The sequence below is a fragment of the Peromyscus leucopus genome, chromosome 5 (genome assembly GCF_004664715.2).
Source record: "Peromyscus leucopus breed LL Stock chromosome 5, UCI_PerLeu_2.1, whole genome shotgun sequence".
In the NCBI taxonomy this organism is placed as follows: Eukaryota; Metazoa; Chordata; class Mammalia; order Rodentia; family Cricetidae; genus Peromyscus; species Peromyscus leucopus.
Window position 1 is genome coordinate 139528037 of NC_051067.1, and position 19386 is coordinate 139547422.

The 19386-nt window shown below is 37.2% G+C and overlaps 1 protein-coding gene across 1 annotated transcript in view; it reads right to left on the reverse strand.

The window, feature by feature from the left end:
- Positions 1-19386, reverse strand: part of Arfgef1 (ADP ribosylation factor guanine nucleotide exchange factor 1) — a 98214-nt gene that overhangs the window by 28337 nt on the left and 50491 nt on the right. The window contains exons 15-21 of the mRNA XM_028864549.2: positions 12231-12342; positions 11820-12025; positions 11522-11606; positions 7902-8073; positions 5428-5579; positions 991-1119; positions 110-268 (exon numbers count right to left, since the gene is read on the reverse strand). Coding sequence (XP_028720382.1) covers positions 110-268; positions 991-1119; positions 5428-5579; positions 7902-8073; positions 11522-11606; positions 11820-12025; positions 12231-12342 — 1015 coding nt within the window. The remainder of the gene's footprint in view (positions 1-109; positions 269-990; positions 1120-5427; positions 5580-7901; positions 8074-11521; positions 11607-11819; positions 12026-12230; positions 12343-19386) is intronic.

Sequence of the window (19386 nt, forward strand, 5' to 3'; positions counted from 1 at the left end):
CTGTTCATATAAAATATACTAAATTATTTTCCAAAACTGAGCATATTAGTAGAATATTTAGCATCAATTCATTTTATAAATTGAATTGCAAAGTTAAAAGTGTTTCTACCTCATGCCATGAGTTTCCTAAATAATTTCCATCAGTGTGAGCCACTGTGATGAGTGTTTTTATCGTGTCGATATTCTTCTGTTTCATTTCAGTAATACCAGAACTCACTGTAAGTAAGGTAAATCTGGCTAGTGCTTGGACATATGCATCTCTTTCCAGCTACAAGAAAAGAGAAAATTGTATTTACATGGTTGAAAATACAGCATACTAACTGGCCTCTAATTCATGTTGAACACAACTGTCTATGTGTTTAGTAAATTTTAACAGACATGTCGTAAATTGTATACAAACTAAAAAAAAATATATAATCTTAAAATAAGGCAGATAGTTCATAAATTTCTTAAACCTAGATACAGTCTGAAGTACCAATACAATATGAGATTTTCAGTAGTTAACAAATAAATTCAATACAGTGAAAATAAATTTACTGAAAAATTCAATTATATTAGCAAAAACCTGCTTTATAAATTTATTCATATTTTCCTCCACAGCTAGACTGTATTTTGTAATGTACTAAGTTATAACATTCACAATGAAATATTAAATGGGTTAAGAAACAAAAGAACCTAGCTAAAAGTCATCCTTAAAGTCCATAAACTCCTAAAGAAGACTGTCTTCATGGAAAGTATGTTAGGTACTTGGTTCTTTTAAAGATAACTAAGTTCTGAGGCTTAGGTTAAAAGGTATCTAAAATAAATACTTACAATGCTTAGAAACACCATACAGAATTACTCTATCAGAGCTTCTCAAAAATTATTCATTTAAATTCTATCACAAATTTAAAGCTGGTTTTTAAGGATGTCAGAAAAAAAATAATATGAGTTGAACTATACTGATGACATATGTTTTCTAAACTGGTTATAAAGGTAGAATTCTGTTACCTGGATGCTGAAAATGCATGCAATTCTGATGGCACATCTTATCCCTTCTAGGCAAAGAGAGGCTACTTCAGTATCATCACAGTCTTGTAGACCCACACTGAAAGCAGCCAGAAAAGGCGTCCAAGCCAGCTAGAAAAATTAAAAATTTAAAATATACCATACATATCAAGTAATAGTTGAGATTCTTGGCATAATAAGTGAGAAAGTTTTCTTAAAGAAGAAAATGTTTCCTGAGCTTAAATAAATGGAAATGATCATAAATTCAGCAATAACCTTAGGCTTATTTTAAGAACAGTATCTATAAATTATTCACAACAATGAAAACACAGGAATAGTCAAAATTCATATCAAGTCTTATCAATGACTTAAAATTCGTTTCTCTTTGCAAGCACTGACCTTTGCAATGATTCATACTCTTTAGTTCCAATACAATCCTTTGAATCATTTTCCTACCTGGCAACAAGTGACCCTACTTTTTTCAAAGCCTGCTCTGTATTTCTTTAACTATTAATTTCATTCAGCCTTTCTTTAACTATTAAGTACTTACATTAAGAAGCAATGTTTGATTCCTAGTTGGACAATATTTAAAAATATTTAATAATCTATTCATTATACCTTTTGAATTAACTCCATTTTCAACAGTGACTTTTTTTTTTTTTTTCCAGAGCTGAGGACCGAACTCAGGGCCTTGTGCTTGCTAGGCAAGCGCTCTACCACTGAGCTAAATCCCCAACCCCTTCATTATACCTTTTGGAAGGGAGTACTTGTTTGAATTTTATACTCAGCAGGCACTGGTCTACATCTATAATCTGAGCACTTCAGAGGCAGAGTCAGGACTGTGAGTTCAAGGTTGATCTGAGGTAATTGGAGAGACAATGTCTCAAAAAGCAAAGGACTTGGTCAGGTAGCTCAATGGTAGAACACTTACTTAGCATAGATAACAAACAACAGAAATCCACACAACTCTGAAATGTCTGATATGAATTATGTTGCTTTTAATAGTTCATTAAGCAGCAGAGCTATAATGATAAAATTAAATTTTGTAGGCTTATAAAACTTTTCTAAGGAAAACAGAATTACTTGGAGCTTTTCTTCTAAAATTCAGAAAGTTAAAGGCAAAAGCTTAACATCTGTACACAGCACACAAGCTGCAGCACCTAGATCTTCCTAGGCCTCTACATCTACAGCACTTGAAGATGCTGCTTCTGAGACGATGTGCAAGCATCAAGAACAGTATTCATTGATTACAAAGTAACCCATGGACACAATAAATTATACATTCTGCTAGAGAAAGCCGACTTCAAGTTGAAAACCAGTGTTATGTCTTACGAAGAAATACACATGGTTCTTAAGTCAATGGGGGAAAACATTTATCTTTATTAGGATTATGTTTAATCCAAGACAATGGTTTCTCTATTAAATTATACCTAAACAATACTCGGTAGATAGTAAAACCACTGTTTGCACATAATTGTATAATCTTTCTGAAATAAGATTTAGCAAGATATAAAAATGTTCTCATGAATATGTTTACATACCTTAATGTCATAAACCACATTCTAGAAAATTAGAAATTTATTATCTAGTCCTGTCCCCCAACCAATACTTACTGAGGAATTACAAGCCAAGAACTGTACTAGATATTAGGAATGAACGTAGTCTCTCCCCTCATAAAATAATAATGTTTACATTAAAAAAAGGTGTGGTCAAGGACTTCAACATAAGACCTGATACCCTGATTTGGACAAATAAATAGGAGGGAATATGTTTGAACTCACTGGCACAGGAAAAAACTTTCCAAACAGGACTGTGGTAGTACAGGCATTAAGACCAACAGTTAATAACTGGGACCACACAACACTAAAAGGCTTCTGTACAGCAAAGGACACCATTATTCAAGAGAAGAGGAAACCTCAGAAGGAGAAAAAAATCTACCAATTATCCATCTGACTGAGGGTTAGTGTTTACAACATATGAAGAACCAAAAAAAAAAAAAAAAAAACTGATGAAAATCCAATTGAAAAATGTGGCACAAAACTAAACAGAATTCTCAAAAGATGAAACTCAAATGGCTGAGAAACACTTAAAAAAATGCTCAACATCCTTAGCCACTAGGGAAATGCAAACTAAACTACTTTGAGATTTTCTCTTACACCTGTCAGGAGCTTGTGCTGGCCAGGGTGTGGGGTGAAGGGACACTCATCCACCTATATCAAGACCCAACTCTGCCACTTTCAGAAATAGAGCCAAAGAAGGCTTCGCCCTACACAGAGACACTTGCTTATCCATCTCCACTGCTGCTCATTCAGGACAGACAGAAATTGGAAACAGCTTAGGTGTCTGTCAACAGATGATTGGCTAAAGAAAATCCAGTACACTTACACAATGGAATATTATTCAGCTGTTAAGAAAAATGAAATCATGAACTTTGCAGAAAAATAAATAGGATTGAAAACAATCATTCTGAGTGAGGTAACTCAGACCCAGAAAGACAAATGCTGCACATTTTGTCTCATACAGGATGTTAGCTTTATACTTTAGATATGTGTATTTCACTTAGAAATATTAATGCACAGAGGTCAGGTAGCCAGTAAAGGACCAGTGGGGAGGAGGAGATCTTCCAAGGAATGGAACAGTGCTATAAAGAGACAACCAGAATAGGAGGCTTAAATGAGGGTGGTGGTGGCGGCGGCGGGGGCGGGGGCGGCGGGAGGGCAGGGTAGGGGAGGAAATATGGAGGGGATAACAAACAGTAAAGGCCCTTTGAAAAGCTATATGGAAACCTACCTACTTCCTAAATATACATACATATATAAAAGGAGTTTAAATGGAGTCACCATAATGGGGACTAGTACCCCAATTAGACATGATATACTACTAAATAAAACACCCAGGACCAAGAACAAGTTTCATCTCTTTTAGTTGTTGGCCAATGTGACTCCGCAGGATCCCTACACCCCTCCCACCCCAAATAGTACAGGCTGCGGACAATACTATTGCTTACCCTTCACAACCTGACAGTTAAAACGCTATCACTGAAGACACTGCATACTTATGTCACAGAAAGGAGAAATCTAGCGGGAAGCTTCAACTCTAATTGTCAATGTTTATAGTGCTGGAAGGTGCTAGATTTGCTACCAGAAGAGAAAAGCAATCATCTTAGCCAGCTACAATAGAGACCTGTCTAGCAAGATATGCTCACTAGTGCATTAGTGGCATGGATGTTATGGAAGTAACCAACCACTTTTTAAAAATTGGATTTAAGGCCAACTCCATGAGCGAGAATGCATCCTTGATACTGTCAATAAAGCCAAGAATCTGAGACTAGATATAAGTCATGGGCCTTAAGGGGACACCTCCTACCATTACTCTGCTAAATGAACACAGCAACAAAGTGACTCCTGATGACATGTTGCTATATCCATCCATAAGTGCATCACTTAACCTTCAACAGAGAAGCTTCTTCTTGCAGTATGATGCTCCACAAATGGACAACACACAGAATGTAAGAAACTTTGAAATGCCCAGTTTTAAATGGAATGTCTATATGATAGCTCCCTCCCCACAAGATCACAGACCTAGGTGGAAGAGGGGACAGAAAGAGTCAGAAGTAGTGGATGACATCAAGGAAACAGTGTCTTTTTTTCCCCCGAGACAAGGTTTCTCTGTGTAGTTTTGGTGACTGTCCTGGATCTCACTCTGTAGACTAGGCTGACCTTGAACTCAGAGATCCACCTGGCTCTGTCTCCCAAGTGCTGGAATTAAAGGTGTGCGCCACCACTGACTGGCTTGAAACAGTGTCTTCTAGACACAAAAGTGCAGATGTACATTTGAATTTACGGACTGTGACAGCATGCACAGAACCTGCACAAACTCAAGCTGACAAGATCATAGCACAGTAGAAGAATAGTGACCATGAAGTCCTACCCCTAGTCACAAAGCTATTCACAACTGACAGCTTCTGGGAGAGGGAAAAGTAAGTTTTCTTCAATGAAGTGACAGTGGTCTATCAATCACGTTTCAGAGCAGGCATTATTTGTTTCTTCTATGGTTCTAGTTCTACTCAGAACCTTCATATTAACTCCTCGAATAGAAGTGTTGATGATAATCTGAGCCTCAGGATCACTTTGAAATTGGAATGAATATCAAAGATTTAGAAATAAGTCTTTTATAACTGAAAAAAAAACAAGCCAAGGATTAATGACCATTCTCTAAAGCCTTGTATTTCTAATTTCTGAAATTATACTCCTACCAATTACTTACACTGCACACCATCTTTCACTTTCTTTAATTAAGAGATAGTTTATATTAATTAAGTTCTAAACAATCGGGGTATCTTCTAGGTCAAATAGACTCTATTACTGTATTTTAAAAATATGCTAAGCAAAATCACATATCAATAAACATATACTGTAGCAAAGTTACAGTCACTCTAACCTTAAACATGGGCCTCACGTGCTCCAAGTGTGTCGCACTGGTGAAAGGCGCCTGAACATGGCTCACAGCTTCCATGAGTGCTTTAGCTGTCTTGGCCATCTGCTCCATTTCTAAGTTATACAGAAGTCGTCTTTGTTTCTCACTCGCTACATCTGAAATAAGAAATAGTACCATTTAAATTAGAAAGCACTTTAAGATGACACTAATAGTCCTAAGAAGCCAGACCAAATGATGTGTTTGATTCTACATCCATGAAATCTCTGAAAAGGTAACCCAGAGAAACAGAGCAGACAGGGCAAAGGCAGAGGTAACTCTAGGGACAACTTATGGGTACAAGTTTTAGTTTGGAATAAACAAATGTTTTAGAGTCTCAGGAGAGGTGATGGATGCACAACAGTGTAAATACACTAAATGCCAAAAGAACCACCCAATTTCCTATTTACTGACTGACTGACAGTCATGCTAAGGGTCCTACTCATGCTTGCTAAGTGCTATACCACTGAGATCTAGCTCCCTTTGAATTTTTACTTTAAAAGGGTAAACTGCACCTAGAGAATGGTGGAATACTGGGCTAAAAGTCAGGAGTAAGTGGAAACCTGTTGAAAATCTCAGAGAGTACAACACTCAAAATTAAAGTTACCAAGGAAAGGGACCAAACATGGGAACGAACAGAAGTCAGGTAAACACAGTGGCATTTGTCCTCAGTTGGCAAAACAGACCAAACAAACAAACAAAAACAAAACACGCTCTGCCCTGATACCCTAAGCAATTTTAGCATTCCCAGAACACCACACCTTCATCCCATATCAGGTTTCTCACTGACTTCAACCATCAACTATCAAATGAGGAAGAGAGAAATATATGACAAGGGGGTGCTATAATCTAGGCAAAATGAAATCCAATCAGAAAACAGGCATTTGCTTCAGTGTAAAGCTGAAGGCGTAATATATTTAACACTAGAAGGAAAGTCGAATTAGCATCACTGGACAGACTGCTAACTCTGATCTGATGCTGGAATAGATGAACAGTCAACAATACCTCGCTCAGTCTCTGTCTTTTCCACTGATCTCTTAGGTTTGACAAGTCGTTGTCATTGAAAAAAAGTTTTCACATTACATAGATTTCAATTTTTTCCTGCCCACAAACAACGTAATTCTTTGTTATTTTTACACATAAACAAATGTTAAAAGTAGACATGGTGAGAGAAGGTAGAGGCGGTTAAAATTATTGAAGTTGGATATGACTACTAGAGAAAAACTAATTCTAATTATTTTTCCTAATCTGTCTGGGCTTGAGTTTCCTTGCTTATAAAGTAGAAAGAATTGCTTAAAATTCTTCCTGAATATTAAAAAAGATAAGGGATAAGGCCAGTTATATCCTACTGACATTATCTCCCTAATGCCCTGGGTTCTTATAATTCTAAAATTTCAGAACAGATTTATCCTATAAACTTTATCAATTGCCTCATGTTAAAAATATTTTGGTACCAATATGTTCAAGTTGAGATTTCACTCCAAGTACAAGTGCTTAGAAAGGCAAGAATCTTCTTTCTGAACAAATAGTTCTAGAGCCATTACACTCGCAGGCCCAGAAATGTCCACCCTGAAGTCAGATCTAAGCTCTAATTAATCATCACTGTCTGAATGTATATATAATATCTAGAATAGTGCTGGGTCATGGTTGGCTCTAGTACTGTTTAGATAGAGGAGTCAATAGAATTATAATGTGTAGTTTGACACAATCATTCTCAACATTACTACTTTTCCCACCTCTTCTAGTCACATCCACATCCAGCTTCCATTTATGTGTAATGGTTTTTTAAAAAAAGACAGAATTATGTTGCTTATAGATGATGAGAAAGCAGAAGTCTTTAATTTTTAATTTTATGTGAGAGTTTTGCCTGCATATGTCTGTACACCCCAGGAAGACAGAAGAGAGAATCAGATCCCCTGGAAATGGAGTTACAGATGGTTGGTTGTGAGCACTTATGTATTCTGGAAGAACTGCAAAATGTTTTTAACTTCTGAGCCACCTCTCCAGTGTCCTCTAACCAAATTTCATTAATTTCCAAGTCCCTGCTGAGATGAACTGCTGAATGAACAAGTTAATATTTAAACACTCCTAAAACATGTAAATTACCCAGTTTTTTTTTTAAATTAATCAGTAGTCAGTGTTTTCTTTTGGATGCTAAAACAAAAACAAAAACAAAAACAACACAGATCACCATCATAACAGTTGTCAGCAAAATAGCCAAGTCACACTTAAATTAAGTGGTTTCCTAAATTAAGCAAGCAGCAAACAAACAAAAACAAAACAAAACAAAAAAACCGTCAAGCACACACCTCCCCCTTTAACATTTGAGACAGGAAAGTTCCAGGTTAGCTTTAGAAATACAGGAGCCAGTCTCAAACAACCACTCCCAGAAACAGAGCAAACCCGTCCAGGGAACAGTCAGACTTGACGAGGGTACTTACTCTGCTTGGTGGATTTGGTAGGGATTGTTAGTTCTTTTGTTTCTTTCATTGATATTTTCTTCCCAGCTATTTCATTATAAATGGCTGATAGATACTCTTCAGGGAGGTCTTTACTATCATTGATACCTCGATTCATTTTAATGTATTGTTCCTTTGTCATTTTGTTTTTAACCTAGATATGAAAAACCATTATCACTTCTAAAAATTTTACTCAAGTCGGGCAGCGCACGCCTTTAATCCCAGCACTCGGAAGGCAGAGCCAGGTGGATCCCTGTGAGTTCGAGGCCAGCCTGGTCTGCAGAACAAGAGCCAAGACAGGCTCCAAAACTACATAGAGAAACCCTGTCTCGAAAAACCAAAAAAAAATTTTTTTTTTTACTCATTTTTAAGAATTAAAATACCTGCTTAAGAGACTTCATAGGTATTCTGAAGTCTAGAAACAAAAAAATTCAACAAAATGTATATAAAAATGAAAGTCGCCAAAAACAAGGGCAATGTAGAAAAGATACATTCTGGCATATGCTTTAGTGAGCACGATACTGTGGAAAGAAAGAATCTCAAGAAGGAAGGCGGGAAAATAAAAAAATGACTTGACTTTTGCCCAAGGTATGTAAGACTTCTAGTAGGCTCTTAGGCCACACAAACCATTAGAAACACCAAAGGATTCAAACTGTAGTTTAGAATGACATGAACAATTTACAAATAAAATGGAATTTCATTGTCTAAAAAAAGTGAATGCAAAAATAACAGTAGTTGAGTGTTATTTAAAACTACTTAACATTTTCTGAGTTATCAAAACAACTGCATTATATTAGGTGACCTGGATGAAGCATCTTTAGAATGTTTTGTCTTGTTTAAACATCCTCAACAGTGATGTTCAACTTAATAAAGCAATGGAATAAAAGTTAATAATTTGAAAGATGGTAGCAACATGGCCAAACATGTAATTAACATAGCAAAGTATATTACACTCTACTTCCAGCAAATCAGACAGACAAAACCCAGTTGTCTTAAGCTATTTTTGAAGAAATATTTAATTAGACACATGTCTACCACATGCCATCAAGAATTAGCGGAATTCTAAAGGCAAGGCTCTTATAGGCACACATTTAAGCATACAGAACAATAATGCAGCAGGCCATCACAGGCTTAGAGATCTAATGTGGGAACACCTTAATGCAGCAGGCCATCACAGGCTTAGAGATCTAATGTGGGAACGTCCAGAACACAATATATAACACAGTATAATGTAATACAGGGTAGAATCAGGGCAAATATATTGACTGAAGTTTACATTACTCTGCAAGTAAAATCTAATATGCTGAAAATGGAACAGGAATGCTTTTCCTGTAAAATTGCAAAAATACGAATTTTTAAATTGAACTGGTAATTTAAGACAATAATACTGAAGGCTATCATAACTTTAAAATTTTAATCTCAGGACATGGCTTAAAAAAAAAGCAAGGCATTTTATCTAATATCTGATAGATAGATGCTTATAAATAAAGAAAAAAACAGGAAAAAAAAACAACCAAAAAACAAAAACCAGAGTGATCACAATTTGAAGTAAAGGACGGTTAAAATCACCTGGAAATAGTTAAAATGGAGAAATCTTTGGGCGTTGTGCCAATCAGAGGCAGGGTGATGTCTTATGGAAAATAGGAAGTAACTGTTAAGTGTCTGCATTTGGGTAAGGGCTCCCTTGGGAGCAGAGAAAACATTGCTTTTAGTCATTCCAAACAGGCTGCCCACTACTACCATGGTAGATTCTGGAAGCAATGTAAAACCAATTCTACTTTTCTTCTCTTGAAATCTTGTACGGAACACATTACTTTTGAATTTTATTCCTGTATGCTTAAATTAATGTCTTACTTAGCAGCCCTATCTGGGCTTTGTAGAACAGGTTGGCTTTGAACTCCTGAGATTATCTGCCGCTGCCTCCTGAATGCTGGGATTGAAGATGTGCACCATCACACCCAGCTAATAGCTAGTAGATTTTTATAAATAATTTACAGAGACAATTTTACTAGATAACCAAAACATGCTTTTTAGAACTAAAGCAAAAAGTACCGTAAAAAGTACATCAAAATCTAAAGGAACAGGAGTGAAGGTGGAAATATGAAAACTAGGGCAAGTAAATGCTTCAAAAAGTTTTCAGGTTTGCACCAGAGATGCAATATTTTAAGTATTGTCAAGAGAGTGACTTTTAAATATATATATTTCAGGCTTTCATCATTAACAGATTGCATACATACAATCCACTGATTTTTAATAAATCTGTAATTGATATTTTATTGAATGGAGAATTATAAAAATAGATTATTAATTCTATTTTCAATTGACTTTTCTTGGCTACTATTTTTCTTTTCTTTTTTTTTTTTTTTTTTTTTGGTTTTTCGAGACAGGGTTTCTCTGCGTAGCTTTGCGCCTTTCCTGGAGCTCACTTGGTAGCCCAGGCTGGCCTCTGCCTCCCGAGTGCTGGGATTAAAGGCGTTGGCTACTATTTTAATGAGTTAAGATAGGAGTTATATTTTCAGAAACCTTCTAGACAGTTGGAAAATTTGGGTGCTATATGAAGAAAAGTATTTAAGGCTGTATCATATTTCAGATATAAACACCTTGTTTTCTTGAATGTTTATTTGTTGGTTAAAAAAAAACAACTTTTCTGTTATCAAGATGGTGCCTGTTAACCTAAACACAAGATATATTTATTACATGCAAAATATTTCTTAGCTACTTGTAAATAGTGATGTTTTATCTGAATGAATGTTCATTTATACATACTTCTGGTAATTATTTAAACTGTTACTTCATCCTGGAAAAAAAATAAACCTTAATAATGAAAGTGAAAAAAATACATCAAAAGCAACATTTTAACGTAGTTATCAGAAATCAAAAAATAAACCTTAATAATGAAAGTGGGGAAAAAAAGTACATCAAAAGCAACATTTTAAAGTAGTTATCAGAAATCAAGTACCAGTTCTTTAATAACACTAAGGATTTGTGATTACTAAGCTGGATTGGGACACTCTCTACACACCTATAATGAAATGTTTGTTGAATGTTTTAGTTGAGATGGTAGTGATTGTGCTTAAAGTGTGTCTCTCTCAGAGACACATGCTGAAAGACAAAGGAAATTATATATAATTATGATGTGACAGCATTATCTGTGGGTATGTTTGTATGTGTGTGTATGTGTCTACACCCAAGATTGACCACTGGTAACTGTGGGGGATGGTGCAATTCTAATAGTATTATATAACCTATGCTATACTATATAATCTCTTAATACTAATCCCACTGCTGTTCAAACTTTAAATGTTCTTTAAAAAAAGACAGATTACATATAGTAGTTTCTATGTAATGAATATCAGAAGACCTAAAACATCCTTCAGTTTAAAATTTGTTTTAACCTTTGTATAACTTTCAGTCATGAGACTGACAAATATTTTACAAATGCTTAAAAGTTTTATTGAAATTAATAGCAAATGTATACCATTTTAATTCTGTCAATTAATTTAACTACATGAATTTAAATTTCAACTAGTACTTAACAGATTCAAAAGAATACATTTAATTCTCACTACTTACTGTAAAAATTGATATAGAAGAAAACATACCTGTGGACTATGAAGGTCTGTGGTCAACATGATAATTGAGTAGGCCAAAACATAAGCAGTATCTGCACTAGCAAAAAGGGTTTGTCTGGAAAAAAAAAAAGTATCACATTATAAGCTTTATTTCATATAAATCACCACTTTTAATGTTCTCCCTCAGGATTAACACTCTATCATATATTACAATTATAGATGAATTTGTCTTAATACTACCAAATAGCAGACAATATAAACTGCCTTAAGGAAGGGCTCTGACTACCATGGAAAACTGACCATCAAAAAGTATACAGATCTTACTTACCCTTGGTTGCATTCTAGGTATCTTGCAGCAAATTTTTCCATTAATCGATCAATTTTTTGAGCTTCCCCTGGAAGACGGAATCCTTCCAAAAACAGACGAAGGGCTGAAACAAAGTCCTTCCCTGAAAAGTCATGTTGGTCCACATATGCATACATGACTTCTTTATTGAACTTATCATTATCTCCCAGGAATTCACCCACCTGAGTCTAATGAAAAAACAAAGCATAGAACTTAATATTCAATGGCAGGCTCCATTTTCTACATAACCACTTACAAAGCAGAAAATCCCAAGAACCACAAGTTTTGAAACCTGGTTACATAAGCTCCAGACTGCAGCTACAAGTTAACTGTTTCACATACGCATATAAATTGTAGATAGAAGGTTAGAATGAAATAAAATGGTCTTCTTACAGAGTCTAGTCTTTCTTCTTGATGCAAGAACTGAGCTATATCTTCAGGTGTGGTGCCAAGCATCCCTTGTTCTTGGAGGTACTGTATTCCTCTCTTTGGTTTCTTATTAAATCTAGATGAAGTTAATAGAAAGATTAAAAAGAGAAAACTACTCATACTCCCCGAGATTTTGAAATACAGTAAATTACTTTCTTAATTACATATAGAAAACAGGAACCAACACACACGCATACAGAATCAGTACACGGCAGAATGGAAGTGCGTCATTAACACAGATAGGGATCCCCCTTCCTGGGCAGGTCGCTGCAGTGTGTTGTACTTTCTGATTCCTGTATCAGTGGTCAGCGAGGCCAGTGACGACCCTGCAGAGCAGACAGCGCAGAAAGGATGCGAGCACTAAGCAGTACTTCCGGCAGTCACCTAAACAGATCAGACCAGCAGCACACAAAGCTCTCCGCAGTGTAGTTCCAATTGACCTCTTCCTCTCATCGATTTCTACAGACCTTACTGGACTCTCTAAAACTAATGTGTCTGGAGACTCTTCTGAATGCCTTTTGCAGCCTTTACTCATAGGGGAACTCTCCTTCATGCTTTAAGAGCCAACACAAATGTTACTTCTTCACTGAAAAGCTATCTACTTCCTACTTTTGTCATTCTGGTGATGCCCCCAGTGACCTGGACTACTGAGACCGTTCTTAAATGGTCTCCACATTTCATTTTGTCCACATTCTAATTCATCTTTCAGGTTGCTAGCAAAGCCATCTTTCCAGAAATGTGATAATGCTGTTTCTCTGTTTAAAATACCCATGGCATGACAGAGCCATGAAACAAGACAAATACTCCCTTACAGGAGAAAGCAGCCTTCTATATGCCAGACCCAACTCTGTGTTCGCATCTAATATACTTCCATGAAACATATTCATTTTGTTTTTAATGTTCTTCTCTGTTATGTCCTAATGAATCCTCTTAAACTATAATTCAATTACAGCCATGAACATTAACTAAAACTAAACGTTTTCAATGACTGATCAATGTAGTCATGAAGAAATCAGGGAGAAAATGAATATATTAGAATTAAATGAAAATGAAAGCATGACTAGCCATAATTTTTAAGGTAGGACAAAAGCAATTCTGAAAGGTAATTTAACATATGAGTTCTTATGCTTACAAAAAAAAAAAAAAAAAAAATCAGGCTGGCTGGCCGGTGGTGACACATGCCTTTAATCCCAGCACTCAGGAGGCAGAGTCAGGCTGATCTCTGTGAGTTCGAAGCCAGCCTGGTCTACAGAGCCAGTACCAGGACAGGCACCAAAACTACACAGAGAAACCTTGTCTTGAAAAAACAAACAACAACAATAAAAAAATCAGAATGGTGGGGGACATAGCTCAGTGGTAGAGTACTTGACCAACTTGAGGTTCTTAGTTCAATCCCCAGTAGCAGGAAAAAAAAAATACAAAGAAACAAACAAAACACAGAACAAAACCCACCACAATCAATGACCTGAGAGTACACTGTCAATACCTAGGCCTGCAAGATCTTAGCAGGTAAAGGTATTTAGAGCCAAGGCTGTTGAACTGAGCTCAATATCTGGGACCCACATGGTCCAGGTAAAGAAATGACATCTGCAAAATGTCCTGACTTCCACACACATTTTGGCATACATGATCCCACAAACATATACAAAAGAAACAAATAAAATACCCAAATAATTAAATTAGAGAGACTGGATTTAAAGTTCGCTTCACAGGAGGAAATCCATGCCCGGTACTATAAACCTTGTCAAAAAAACTCATACTGGGCAGGCCATAGATCCTAAGAGTGCATGCCTTTTAATTAATCCCAGCACTTAGGAGGCATAAGTTCTGTGTAAGTGAGGCCTGTCAGGCAGCCAAGTCTATATAACAAGTTCGAGACCAGCTAGGATTACATAATAAGACCCTGTTTACAAAAAGAGAAAAGAATTCAAAGCATGAAGAACAATACAGGATTATGACACCTGATTTTAAATTACACTAGACAGCTACATTAACAAAAGCAGCATGGCACTGCACAAAAACTGACATGGAACAGAGGGCCTAGAAGTAAAGCCATGCAGCTTTTGTCATGTGATCTGTGTTTTCTTTTCTTTTTGTTTTGACAATGTTATACAACACTGTCCTGCAGGCATGCAGTAACCACTGCCTTCTTGAACTCTCAGGAGCTATGATCATCTCCAGGAGCCCCACAAAAGACTGGGCTACACTAATGAACTGTCTATCATGAGAGTCTGCTCACCAAATCCTATCTGTTAAAAGGTTGCTGGAGAAAGAAACTCATTTGGCTGAAAGCCTTCCCTGAGACTACATAGGGATACCTAGCATTGCTGGGAGGGGAACCTCAAAAAGCCCTGCTCCTCCTGAGGATGTAAGAAGACATTAACAGGCAGCTGGGGAAGGGGGCCTGGAGAAATGGCTCAGTGGTTAAGATCACTTGTTGCTCTTGCAGAAGATCTGGGTTCAATTTCCAGAGCCCACATGGCCACTCACAGCCATCAGGAACTCTGGTTCCAGGGGATCTCATACAGTCTCCTGGCTTCTGTGAGCACTAAGGATGTACGTGGAACACAGACATACAAGTAGGCAAAACATGCATATATAAAGTCAACGAAAACGTAGGTTAAGGGGAGGGGCTTCCGCTCTGCAGCTCTGGAAAGCCATCATCAATCCCGGTTGGTCAAGTCTTCCAGCGCTCTCAGGACACTGTCATTAGTCCTCACCTATGAGCAGTGAGCCTTACAAATTTACTGCTTCCCCAGAGCGAGCTTTGGTAAAACCAGAACTTTGGTTTGTCACTGGAACTTTACAAAGAAGGGATAGACATTGCTTAACCACTCCCAACCCCAAATTCTCACAAGAGATTGTGTGTTTACTTGTTGGGATTACTATAACATATGGTATCAAAAAATAGTAAGATGTTAAGAAGTAAAAATAATAGTCATAAAAGACTTGTATATAAAGATTAAAATAGCTAGAGTTTTTTTCCAAAATGGAAAAAAGGCTTTAAAAGCTTATATAAATTATGAGGTTCTTAATAAATTATTTAAGGTATGTAAAGAACGATATAGGTAGGACAAGACACTGGTTTATTCCAACACTTCATTGTCTATCTACAGCTGAGAAAAATGAGCCTATCTTCTTAAATACTGAGAGCAAATCTTAAATAAAATAAAATACAATAAACTGGATTTACCAACTGCAAAACACTAACTCTTTCTGGAAGAGTACTTCTCACAGCAGTAATGTGTCCTTCTGTACCTTAACAACCCAAGTTCCATGACTACAGGCGGCTTCCAAAAAAACAAACAAACAAACAAAAAAAAAAAAAAAAAAAAACACCACTTGCTGTCAAACTCACAGGTTTTGGAAATTATTCAGGATAACCAAGTGGTGTCCCTGGGATATTGCTGAACAATTCTATAAAAAAGATCCAATGGTATTTTATATCCCTTTTAGGTTGTCAATTAGATGCTGATGTCCAGTTGTGACTTCAACAAATGGAACTCGGATTTCGCTCATACTGTCCACCCCCACTGGGCACTGCAGCTGGTTCATGGGCAGAGGCATTTGCTGCTGCTCACGGCACCACCAATAGGACAGTTACTTTAACAATTTATTCCTCTTACAGAGCTTCTGGGTGTTCAGTCCTTATGCAAGAATCTGATGCAATGAATAACTGATTGTACAGTTACACTTTCATCTGCCAAAACCAAGTTATTATCAATCTAAATACAGAGAAGACCATTTCCCTGACTTTATTATTTGACATGGTTCTTCTGACATGAAGATTCTGATACACAAGTCTTCCCAGCTAAATAATTATGTTTCCCCTCACTAACTAAACAGACTTGACATTACTTATAATGTTGAAGAACTTTCCTCATTGACTGTCTGTTAATGTTCCCCATGAGGTTTTAATGGAAGAGACCAAGTGACCAACTCCTGAGCTTACACTGGCCAATGAAAAGCACCTTAAGCTCTTAAACTAATGAACTTTTCCAGAATGTATTTTCTTGTAGTAGACAATGGTGGCAGGAAAATCATCAGTTTTGCTAATGCCTATGACAAAGCCTGCCAAGGATTCTTTGGATAGTTTCTTGACTGTCCTCTTCCTTTAATGAGGACAAAACTGCCCCAACTATTTTCGTGACGATGGCTTCATTAGGAATTATAGTAGCACTAACAGTTACTTTTTCTGTATTACAGATGCCATCTAACGTGTATTGCATGCTCCAAGCATGCATGCTGCCATTACAGGGCTGTCTTAGATTCTGGATCTTTGTCATCAATGAAGTTTTATTGTAGTCTCTTAGATCACCCTCCTCTAAGGACTTGGGCTGCTGGCCATCCCTCATCACTCCTTTTGTCAGCTCTAAGTAGTTGGGGTGACCTCTGAGAGGAGGAAAGAGGGAGTAGACGTTAGACAGATTCATTGGTAGGCAGACAGATGAGGAGAGGGGCCATGACTAGACAATAAAGATGGTAAACTTCCAACATGGCTGACTGGCTTCTTTCTCTCCCTCCTGACTTAAGACAAAAATTTAGGAGCTTAAAACCAAGACTTTGTGGGTTTTTTCTCATGAAAGTAGGGCTCCCTGCCAATGAATGGGCTCAACAGAAGTTCAAAGCCAGATCATGACATATTTACACAGTGAGCCAATCAGTCATCCTGTCTTTGTCCAAACATGACTGGCCCTCCATTGGGGAGGAACCCTCCAGGAGAGGCTGGCTCTCCAGAGTCTCTGCTGTGCGGGCAGTCTTCCTCTCTGTGGGTCTGCTGTCTCTGGGCTTCCTCACCCCAATAAAAGCCCCTTTCAATTAACTCATCAATTAAATTTAAGGAGTAAAGAGAGGCCGGAGGAGATATTCGCTGTTGGATAGCCTCTATAAGTTGTCCTTCTTCCTCTAAGTAACCCCCATTAAACTCATTGGTTCACTCACCGAGCTAGACTTAAAAGGAACAGTTTCTTTGGTCTCTGGTTGGTGCCCTGTGCGCGGTGAGTAAATCGTTATTTACATCTCCCTTAGAGCCATTCACACAGCAAGAGGTATCACACAGATGACATGGTCTGTAATTCTTGATATTTCTGATTCTGTATTACAAGAGCTAGGAATACTGGCATACAAACTACATCCCAGCTCAGCCATCTGGTTTTTGACCAAAACAAAATAAAAAACACTAAAATATAAACAAACAACCACAAAAATTGAAAAATTGGAGAAAAGACAGCCTCTTCAACAAGTGGTTCTAAGAAAACTGGACATCCACATGTAGAATAAAGAACAAACAAACTAGATCCCTCTCTCTCGCCCTATACAAAAATCAATTCCAATGAATCAAGTATCCTGTGTGTGTGCCTGAGTGGGAGGCCAGGAGAAGTCAACCTCAGTTGTTGTTTTCCAGGCTCTGTCCATCTTGTTTTTGAGTCAGGGTTTCTCACGGGCCTGGAGCTCACCAATCCATCCATCTTCTCATGGGCCCTCAGGATTGAACCCAGGTCTTTACGCTCGCAGAGCAAGCACTGTACAGACTTCTAGCTCTAGATCAAAGAGCTAAATGTATGACTTGAAAGCTTAAAACTGTCGGAGGAAAATACTTCAAGACACAGGCATGGACTTTCTCAAAGAACTGCAATAATTTAGGCATGAGTCCTAAGAAATGACAAATTATACTGCATAAATCTAAAAGACTTTTGCATAGTAAAAGAAGCAATAAACCAAGGGAACACACAGCCTACATACTGGAACAAATCTTTGTCCACTACACATCTGATAGGGAATTAATATCTAGAATATGTATTTAAAAAAAATTGAACACACACACACACACCCCTTCCAATCAACAAACACAAAGAAACTGAACAGAGAGTTCTCAAAAGAAGAAACACAGGACCAGCAAGATGGCTCAGCAGGTAAAGTGCTTGCTGCATAACCCTAACCACCCAAGTGTGATCCCCGGAGCACACGATGGGAGAAAGTTGTCTCTGACCTCCACCTGCATACCTTAGCAGGTACATGCCACACCCCTATTATCAAACACACAGAATAATAAAGAAAATTAAAAAGAAATACAACACAGTTAGCCATCATGTAAACACAAAACTACAATGAGATTACACCTTAGCAGTAAGAATGGCTATCACCAAGATATCAAAGAACAACAAATATCCCTGAGGTAGCATATGGAAAAAGAACACTTATGCATAGTTGTGGGAACGCAAGTTAGTCAAATCACTATAAAATCAGTATGGAGGAAATAAAAAAAAATTAAAAATAGTAGTAACACATGATCCTCTAATACCATTCTTGAGTAGACACCTGAAGGAACTCAAGTAAGCACACCACACAAAGAATTACATATCCCTATTTGCTGAAGCTCTAGTCACAGCAGTCAAGATGATTATCAATAAAATAGTTGAACAAAGAAAATGTAGAGATGAATGGAGGAAAGTCAAATATCAGTAACAACGTCTGAAAAAGCCTTAAGGAATCACATTATTATTTATTTACTAAAATTACATATAATACATATGTCTCTGTGTATACATATACAATTAAAAAAATTTTCCCACCTGGCCTCACTACTCCCTCCAGAACTATAGACTAACAAAACCCTAGTGCCAAGTATGAGATGCCCCCTGCCAAACTGCTGGTCAGGAGTCCGACAGACTATCAAAATGTTATAGGTTATTGCTATTGCTCTTGGTTGTCCCCAGGGGCTAAAGGTAAATCACTGCTGACAACACCGTGCTCTGTGGACACAGAACTTGGAGGAGCCAAGCTGGATCTGACTGAAAGCCTCCTCTCCGAGTACTAGCTGTCCTGGTACCAGAAGGCACTATGCCTTCCAAGGTAGGGAATCAATCAACAGTCCTACCCAGCTGTAACTCCAATGAACTACAATGACCAGCATGGTACAATAACCCTATAGGTATTACAGTGACTCACATGTTTTGACAGTAACCAACAGCTGTCTAAGGAACAAACAATCCCAGTACAGTTAATCATAAGAGATCTAAGAAAACACTACAATAGGGAACTAGAGAAAACAGAAGGAAGAACAACAAATATCACACTTCTCTCATATGCAGATTCTAAATAAGTGTCTTTGTTTATGTGT